This window comes from Sciurus vulgaris, assembly GCF_902686455.1.
Source record: "Sciurus vulgaris genome assembly, chromosome: 16".
Lineage (NCBI taxonomy): Eukaryota > Metazoa > Chordata > Mammalia > Rodentia > Sciuridae > Sciurus > Sciurus vulgaris.
The window spans coordinates 57,609,078-57,618,778 of NC_136477.1; the positions used below are offsets into that span (position 1 = coordinate 57,609,078).

At 54.1% G+C, this 9,701-nt stretch overlaps 1 protein-coding gene across 1 annotated transcript; it reads right to left on the reverse strand.

The window, feature by feature from the left end:
* Nucleotides 1-3,986: 3,986 nt before the first annotated feature.
* On the reverse strand, nucleotides 3,987-8,352 carry FEZF2 (FEZ family zinc finger 2; the record flags this gene model as incomplete). The annotated part of the gene is made up of 6 exons (XM_079116658.1): nucleotides 8,213-8,352; nucleotides 7,209-7,306; nucleotides 5,937-6,854; nucleotides 5,465-5,599; nucleotides 5,144-5,276; nucleotides 3,987-4,246 (listed from the first exon to the last, which is right to left on the reverse strand). Exons 3-6 carry the CDS (start codon nucleotides 6,789-6,791, stop codon nucleotides 3,987-3,989), a joined length of 1,383 nt encoding a protein of 460 aa, XP_078972784.1. The 5' UTR covers nucleotides 6,792-6,854; nucleotides 7,209-7,306; nucleotides 8,213-8,352.
* Nucleotides 8,353-9,701: the final 1,349 nt, after the last annotated feature.

Genomic DNA, 9,701 nt, shown 5'->3' on the forward strand with positions numbered 1-9,701 from the left:
CACCTGCACACCTGGACTCCTTGCTGCGGTAACTTGCAGCCTGACTCAGGCAACCCCTTATCTTCTCCTGAGCCAAAAACCAAAATGTATGTGGGGGGGAGGGGGGTGGCTTGAAGACCCACCTCTGCAGCCAAGGCAAGAACGGGAGCAGTACCCCCCAAAATGTGTCTGGATCTGGCAACTTCTCCGTGTCGCTCTTTGCAGAGAGGAACCTCTAACCCGCCTAAGGCAATAGGATTGTACAATCTGTTATGTACAAGGCTGTGGCTTTGGAAGAAGGCTTTTTTTTTTTTTTTTTTTTTTTTTTTTTTTTGAGTCTTGCTGGCAAGATTGCTGAAGTGTGAGCAGTCATGGACAGAACAAACATCTTGTAGGGGAAAAGATAATTGGAGTCTTTTTTGTGTCTGTGACAGGATTCCCCTCCCCCGCAACTTGTTTTTTTTTTTAAATATTTTTTCCAGGGTGGCCTCTTCAATTTAATCAAGGTTAGAATATTAATATGCAGCTGATGACTACCTTGTTTAAGTCATTTATTAATATTGTAAACTACAAGTCATGCAAACAGTTTAATATTAAGAAAGGGGAAAAAAATCAGAAAACACAGCCTTTCACCCATTAATTCCGATGCACAGTGAATAACTAAGAAGAATCCCAGCTAAGATTGTTATTGAAGGGGCTTAGCATTGGCTTCAGAACTGGTGCTGGCAGTGAAAGGTGTGTAGTAATTCAGGCACAAGGTTCCTTTTCTCCCTGCGTGGCTTTTCAGGTGAAGGAATCCTTTCCTGAACCCCATACCTGCAGGGAATCGACATGTTAAACCCTGAAATGACTTCAAATCCAGGGAAAGCAGAGCTAAGTCTTATGGATGTAGAAGTATTCTGTTTATCTGCAATTACAGTCAGATGTGAAATAACACCTTCTCAGGTGAGAGCGATTGACAGAAGCTGGTGTGAAGGTTAAGAAACAATCAGGTTACAAGGGAACACCCTCAAGGAGATTGGAGGGTGCGAGAAACTCTGAGCAGGTATACCCCTGAGCCACAGAACTTCTCCCAGACTGCAGAGATGAGCAGTCCAAGAGAGAAACACCTCCTAAGACACCTATGAGTTTTATCTTATGTGCTGCCTCCTCTACAAGGAAACAATCCCCACCCCTCTTTAGAAGTGTCAATCTGGAAACAATTCTCTCCTCCTTAGGAGATGGGTGACCCTTTTAGTCTCTCTCCTGTGGAAACTTAGTACAGAAGACTTTTTCAAAGAAAGTTCTCTCAGTTGATGGTTACAAAGTTACTTCTCTGTCTGGAATGCTCCCTCTTCTTTATTTATCTTTTTCTTCTTAAAGAGAAGAACTTGACCATGATTTTCATGTGCAGGCCAACTTACCCCTTTGCTTTGGAAATCCTGGTGTCTGCCTTGCCCAAAGTTCTGGAGCTATTTAAGGAAGTGTGGGCTTGCAGTTCTCAGATCTCCAGAAGTCATTTCAAAAGGACCAGTTTCAGAGAATGGAAAGGATTTTGGTCCACTATCATAGGGTACTTAAGATGTCCCAGAACTTAGCGGCTGGTGTGGGAATGTCAGGCAAGGCTAATAAAACATGGTATGAGAACAAATGAATGAGCTGACTTCTTAAACCCCGCGCAGTATCCACGGGTGATACTTGGGGACAGTAAGGCGTCCACGTCCACAGTGGCCAAGTCCTCCTCGCCTGCCCATCCTGGGGTTTCCTGAGGTTTATAGCATGCACCGAGATTGTGGAGTTTAAATCTGCATATTTCTTTGGGTCCCAATCTCCCCTCAACAAACTGTAGCCAGAACGAGATAACATTTAAATTCCCCCTGGCTTCCTCGTCCCCCCTCCCCTGGCTGCGTTTTCCCAGACTTGGGGTGGGGGGAGGGAGGAGAGAAATACAAAAAAACGAGGACGCTCTCCTTTCAGGAAATGGAATTCTAATGTACGCGTTCCTATTTCTGAATCGGAGGTACTAAAAATACCCCCGCGACAGCCTGAGGAAGCTGTCGCCGTCCTCTGTGCAAACAAAATCGACAATTCTCCTTCCCCGCGCAATGGGTCTTCGAGTTGGGCGGGGGCCGGGCACAGAACCGTCCGCGGAGACCAGGACGGATCGTCTACCCTGCCCTGGAGCGTCATTCCCTGGAACCCCAATCCCCAGAGTCCTCCTCCACCAATTAGGACTGAAGGCAGCGTTGCTCTCCAGAAGCTCGAGTTTGAATCCTTCCTACCTAGCCCGGTGATCCCGTGCATCTCGTTTACATGGTCTCTGCCTTTATTTCTTCGACCGTAAAGTGGGAATAATCATCGCCAGCTTACCGGTTATTGTCAACCACCGAGAGAATGGATCAGGTTCCTGGCTTGGAACCTGAGTTTTTTTCGCTTGTGGAAGCCACTGACCCTCTCAGCACTGAGCACCTACTGTATACCACGCATTGGGCTAACCAACACTCAAGTCACTTTCAGAGATACTTGAGGGTTGATTGCCCTTTGCATTAACCATCGTTCCCTCCAAATAGCCGCCCCCGCAGTGGAAATCCGCGTGGGGTCAGCGCCCAGCTGTCCTCGCCCCCTCAATGGGGAGGCTGCGTGGAAGCACACTCCCGGGCCCAGTGCCGCATTTCTTCCCGGCGCTGGGGAACATTGTTCGAGAAGACGTGGGCTGAATCGACGCGCGGATATTAAAAGTGTGTGGGGAGGGTAGGGGGAGGCCCGGCGCGACGCGCCAGTAATCCGAGCTCTTGATTATCCAGATTCGGATCAAACGGGGCGGCGGCGGCCGGCCCCCTCCTGGGAATGATTAGATGATTAATGTAATGCTGTTTGAAGGGTCTCTGTTTTCTCTCTTAATTTGGGTCATTACTTAGAAAGCAAGCGTGAGATCATTTCATCAGCGTGCTCGGCCGCGGAGATAGCTATTCAGGAAATGGGCTAACTGCGCGGTAATCAAGACCCAGGAGGCGGCAGCGGCGAGCTCGGGGAGCCCGGGCGCGCCCTCCCGCGGCAGGGCGCACGGCATGGAGAAGCCAACCCCAGCCCAAGCGCGCAGACTAGGGAGTCCCTTATCCTCTGGGGTCCCTTACCCTCCAGCTCTAGCCGCCAGGGGAGGTTGGGAGCAGTGGTTACCCTCCTTAAGTTACCTGGAGGAAGGGACGTGCCTAGAATCACCACGGCGAGGCAGTGCCCTGGCCTTTAACCCTTAAACTGCGCGCTGCTTTTACTGCAAGACGCACCCAGAAGCTGCTCCCTAAATCCAGTCACTTTAACCCTTAAGTTTTTTTTCTCACCCAATTAAAGCAACACCCAGAATCCCAAGCGTCTGAACAGTCACCAAATAAAAACTTGGCACCTCCTGGAGGCGGATGTAGGCTTTTTGCCCTCGCTTCTGGGTGCCTGAACACACAAGTGCCGCAAGAACACCAGTTTGGCCTCACCTTGGGCCCAGTGCTCCAAAGGAAGTCGCATTGGGGCAGGGGCAGTCTACAAACGCCTATTTCGAAATCGTTCTTTGGAGTTGCAGAGCTCACCTTGCGAGGAGGGGATGGGGGAAAGAAAACGCGCACTAATGATTCTGTTTATTGAGTCATATGTGTATATATTCCGTGTTCGCTTGTACAGGAGGAATTACATGGCTGTATAAAGATGGCTGGGGATGCCGCGCTCTTCTGGGGCAATCACGGTGACAGGCTGAGGTTAAAAACCTGCTGCCCGAGGAGAAGCCGAGGCCTGGAATTAAATACGTTTCGGCGCACTGGATTTAAATAAATTTCCTGAATATACAAAGGTGGGAGCCACGCGTTTGCTGCCAGTCATCCAGGAAACGTTTAACTTTCCAAAAATATGCTGGTTTTGATAAATAGATTTTAGCCTCTCTGCTATAGTTTTTTTTTTTTTTCTTTTAATTTTAGAAATAAGTTTATACGTGTGATCTGTTTTGGGGTGGTACAGGGCGGGAAGGGAGGACAAGGCAGTAGCTCTCAGCTCTGCACGGTCCTAGTCAGGTCCTTTGCGGAGGGGGCAGTGGGGCCCACGCTGTCGTGGAGTTTGCGCACGTGTTTCTTTAAGTCAAAGTTTCTGCAAAAACCTTTGCCGCAAGTGGCGCACGTGAAAGGCTTCTTGTCATTGTGGGTGTGCATGTGGAAGGTCAGATTGTAGACCTGGTGGAAGGCCTTGTTGCAGATGGTGCATTTGTACTGCTTCTCGCCGCTGTGGGTCAGCTTGTGGTTCTTGTAGTTCCCTACAGGAGACCAAAAACAAAAAAGTAGGAGTATGCAGTGGAATGAGAGGGCCCAGGCGTCCCGGGGGCGGCTCAGGTGCCCGCGCAAAGAAGGCGACGCTTGGCTAGGCGGGCGCGACCTCTTCGAGTGAAGAAGTTGTCAAACTTCGTATGCGTCAAGCCCGGGGCACTCCCGAAGAGACCCAGCGCCGAGTCTTGCGGAGCCGGCCTGCGCCCCTTGCCCAGCCGGGCACTGGGGCCGGGGAAGCGTCCCTCCTGCCGCGCTCCGCCGGCCGGAAAACTTTCGCAGCCCAGACACACCGGGTCCTTCTCCTAGCAGATGCCTCGCTCGAAGAAATTCGCACGAACCTAGGCTTCGTCCCTCTCTCTTTTTTTCCTTTCTCATTTTTTAAAGTTACTCCCTCTGGTCCCCCAGGAACCACCTGGAGATCCAAAAGTGTCTTGGGAAATCTGGCAGGGCACAGGGCCTGGCGAACTGGAAATCTTACATGCTTCCCCCAAGTCTTAAGTTGTTCCCAGGAGGTAGATACTCCCTAGATATATTTTTTTCCATTTCAAAGGGGAGAGCCGAATACAAAGGGAACCTTTTTCTGGAGGACATTGCTCTCTCCTTTTCCTACTTCTTTTCCTTCGGTCCTCTTCCATCCTTCCTACCTCCCAAATGAGAGTGTCCCGGTGCATCCGGCCTGAATACAGCGAGGTCTATTAACCCAGGCGGAAAAGCCTCCACCTATACCCGACACGACCCGATTCCAAAGAATCGCTTCGCTCTACTCTGCGGCTTTGTGCTGCCTGTCTCCAGATCCCTCTTTGCCTCACCCCCCACCCCCACCAGCCGCAACCCGCAGAGTAGAATCTCGAGGTGAGGTGGGGAGGGGGCCTAGCCCGGCACTTTACCTTTTTGGTGAAAGCCTTTGCCGCAAAATTCGCAGACGAAGGGCTTGTAGCCCGCGTGGATGCGGATATGCGTGTTGAGCGTAGAGCTGCGGTTGAAGGCTTTGCCGCACTGGTTGCATTTATGCGGCTTTTCCTGCGGAGAGGGGCGCGCGCACAGTAATACTGAGATCACGGCCGGGGAGAGGCCACCTCCCGGACACCTCAAAGGGACACGGCTTTCCCCGTAAGGGTAAGGGCGATCTTTGGCCATCCTATCCCCATCGCTCAGGCTTGGGGCGGGGGGGTTGCGTGCAGGCCAGGCCTGAACCGGGGGCCACGTACCTGGGTGTGGATAATTTTGTGTCTGCAGAGCGTGCTGGCCTGGCGAAAACCTTTGCCACAGACTTTGCACACGAACGGTCTGGCACCGGTGTGGACCGGCATGTGGCGGGTGAGGTTATAGTGAGCGTTAAACACCTATGGAAGGACAAGAGGGGGGCTTTGTGCTGAGTCCCTCCAAGGGCCTACTACCAATCCCAGGAGGCTACAGCCTACCTCCCCCAACCAACACCCCAGCACAGAAACCAGAGCCCTTTAGCAAAGTGTTTCCCAATCTGCTTCCACCAGTACCGTGTGACTGCTGACAGCGGCATCCCCATTTTACAGAATAGGAAACTGAGGCCCAACCAGGCACCCAATTTGAGTACGCAGCTACTGGAGAGCTCCTCAACTCGAGAAAGGGGTGTTCAAGGCTGCCCCAGGAAGCAGCCTCCGCTGGTCGCCCCTCCCGGCCCCCGAGGACCATGGGCCTCACCTTGCCGCACACCTCACAGGTGAAGTTTTTGGGCTTGCCGTCAGCAGAGCCCCCGGGTAACTTGCTGTGACCCTTGACGCCCCCGCGCTCAGCGGTCAGGGCCGAGTTCTCCTTCAGCACCTGCTCCAGCGGCGCCGGCAAGCGCTCCTTATGGGCATAGGGAGCTGGATGGGGGAACTTGTCCGCAGCCAGGCCGGCCAGCTTGGCGTTCTCCAGCAGAAAGAGCTTGGGATGCGCAGCTAGAGCTGTGGGAGCCTGCGCGTTGAGGAGGCCAGAAGGGAAAAGGTGGCCGCCGAGAAGCTCGGAAGGCGGGTATGCGGTCGAGTCCAGGTAGTTGAAGTAGTAGAGCGAGCCGCTGGCCGGCAGCCCCACGGCTTGGTTGATGACCTGCGGCTTGATGACCCTGCCCGCGGGCAGCGCAGACGGTGCAAGGCCCAGCTCGGCCTTGCAGCACACGCCACAGTTGGTTTTGCACAAGCCGCTGGCGCCGCACACTGGGGCCCCCCCGCCGCCGCCGCCGCCGCCGCCGCCGCCTCCTCCTCCACCGCCGCCCGCCCGGAGGCTGCTTTTCCAGAGCTCAGAGTAACTGAGCAGTGTCTTGGACGGCACCTCGTAGCCTAGGGGCTGAAGGGGGATCATACAGGGCAGCGGCGAGCAGAGGTTGAGCAGTTTCTTGCTCTGGCTGCCGTCCGCCTCTAGCGCCCCAGGCCGGGGCTCAAAGGGCGCGCGGGGTTCCGACGTCTTGGCCATGATGCGCTCGATGGAGAAGGCCAGCGTCTTGGAGGTGGCCGGCGACGCTCCGGCGCGCGGGCAGGCCGGGGGCACCATGGTCTCCAGGGAAGCCGAGCTGGCCATGGCGCACGGAGCCGAGCCGGGCTGGGCCGGGCCGGGCCGGGGCACAGCCTCTCTCCTCTAAGTCTGCATTCCGGAAAAGGCAGGGGGGAAAACCGCAATTTAATAAGCACCTAGTCGGGCCCGGGTCACCCATTTGCATTCAAATGAACAGAGGCAGAACAAAGTGCACCCAAGGGTACCAAATTACCGCCCATTAACCCGGCGCGCAAAGGAACCCACCAGCCCCTGCCCTGGGACTATGAAAGGGGGAAGGGGGAGGGTTTACAAAGGAAAAGGAGAGAGGGGGAAAAAGAGAAAAGAGCCTCAAATTAACCCCCCTAAGCCCTTCCCTGGACCCAGGCCTCCGCCACGCGTGCTGGGAGCTGGACAGTGAAGGGGCAAAGTTAAAGAGGACCGGGAGAGCCACCGCGCTTTTACCTCTTTCCCCCACCGCCAAGGAGATGCGTTCCGAGCCATGCAGCGTGTCTCTTCTGTCACATTTTGATGGCAAACATCTTCCCCTCCGCGTGAGATCACTGTCTTTTACATTCAGCTGACATCACATGAAGTCACTTGAAGTGGAATGACATGGGCGGCGGCGCGGCTCCCGTGGCGGACCCTGTGTTCCCCCGCGCCTGCCGGCCGCCGCCGCCACCGCCCCTCAAACTTTAAAAGGAGGCAACTGGCGCCCGCGCTCCCCTCGGGAAAGTGCGAGCGGTTTGCGAATCGGGAAGGAGGGAAGAGACGGGAGGGGGGAGGGGGAGGAATCGTGATGGTTTTGCCGGTGGAAGGAAAGGGGGGGGAGCCCAAACCCAAACCTAGGCAGAGTTCCGTGCGTGCTTCACAACTTTGGGGGCCTACAGGTTTGGGGGCACGCGGGGAATGCGGGGAGTCCCGGACGCGCTGCCCCAAGGGGCCCCCGTGTGTCCGTCTAGTCACCGAAGTATCCCTTAGCCCTCCGCAGCCGAGCTGGGCATCGTGCTAATAAACTGCCATTTACCCACGGAGCCGGCGCCAGCCCCGAACACGCGCAAATGATAATTACCTCATTAGGATGTGGCGCATGGACGCGGGCGTCGCGTTTGGAGGGGGGAACTTGTTAATGGGGAAATATTAATTTATGCAAAAGCAACGAGCTCGCCTTGGCTGGCGTCGGAGGTCGGGAAAGAGCTCCCGCCGCCTAAGGACGACCTCGAAGCGTCCGAGAGAGCGAGGCCGGGATCCCCGGGGCCTCCGCGCCGGGCGGGTGCGCCTCCGGCTTTCTGGGCTCCCCGCCTGAGGCCGGGGGTGTCTGCACTGAGAGCTAGAGGACTGTTTGAGATCCTAATCGATCCGAATTGCTGATTTATGATCGGGTTTCCAAGGCAAAGCCGGGCTCTGAGGCTGGTTTAGGGCTGCGTGCGGGGAGGATTCGGAGAGCAGCTCTCCCCGCTGATGGGTACTTACTGTTTGTATAATTGAGAAGGTCCAATCTCCACCTGTTTAAGGAGCAGATTGAAACAGCAGAACCTCCCCTGGATCCTATTAAAACGTTTTTCCTCCTAAGGCCATTCAGTCGAACCAATTTTCCGAAGTGATTCATAGAGCTGAATTCTGCCAAGGCAGCTCTTTCACTTTTAGCCACTAAAGCACCGCGTGGAACCGGGTTTTGTGTTTTTCTAAAATAAAGAGAAGGATTATCAGAGGGGAGAGGGAGGGGGCCTGAAGGGGGGCGGGCAGAGACTTAGTGTGGCCAGAGGTACAAGCAGAGGAAAGAAAAGGCCCTTTTCTAGACAGGCCCCAAGTAAGTTCGGAGGAATTCAGCGTTTTGTGCCTAGCGCACAAAAGCAGCGCGCTCCGCGCTTGGTTTGGAGGGGCTGAATTCATCTGTTTGCAGACCATTCCACCTGCGTATCACAACAAACTGCTCAAAGACGCTCCAGCACTTTCAACAGGCCGGGTGCTCTTGGCGACAACAAAAGTGGTCGAGGCTGAGGGTTCTTATGGGGAGGGGTGGTGGCTAGCAAGAGAGCGAGCGAGAGAATTAGGTTTAGGAAAGGAGGAGGGGTGGGTGCAGGGGTTTTTGAAAACTTTTGGCTGGTTTTGTTCGCGGGACAATTATATCTTGCCAGCCGGCTTTTGCAAGACCACGAGCTTTGTAGCCGCAACCACAGTTTAAGAGGATTACGGTGGGTATAATATGAGCAAACAGCGTTGAGGGTTTGATAGTGAATTCCATCTCCAAAGACACACGATCATGTGGAGCTGGAGAAAGTGCTGGTGGAGGCAGATCCTCTCCTTCACTCAGGAACAGGTCCTGAAGGGCTGAGTTCCGTCCCATCCCAGGTCCCTGAGCACTGCAAAACATCCCGGGAAAACCATCAAGGGACAGGACAAGGAAAGCTCTAGTTTTAGCTGTAGGAAATAACTCCCCCTCTCCCTGTAGAACTTCTCTTTCTTTTACCCATCCATCCAGTTGTGGCTCCTCTGTCGGGCTATTTCAGACCAGATATAGATATGGACGTGGCAGGTTCGGAAAGGAAAAGTGTACTTGGAAAGCAAGAAGAGGGGAACAAAGAGAGGTCTTTGAGGAAAAGTGGCTTGGAGGGCGCCTGCAGGAGGTTAATGTTCTCATTCTGCCAGGCTCAGAAACTGCCCCTAAATTCAGCAATCTTAAGTCTGTTCCCTTAACATCACCCGCCCCCCCCACCCCCGGCAACTTCCAGATTTCCAAGCTAGAGAGAGGCTTGCCCGTCTGGAGGAGAACATTTCCATACAGCCCATTTAATTTAGGACATGTTCAGAGAGACTGAATTTCAGCCCCAATGCACTCCCCTCCCTATGTTAATAGGAACACAAGAACCCAGGTTACTCTCCTCTTCCACCAAACATGAAACAAACCACTCACCCCGACATTGAAACAATATCAGTATACCCGCAACCTCACAAAAC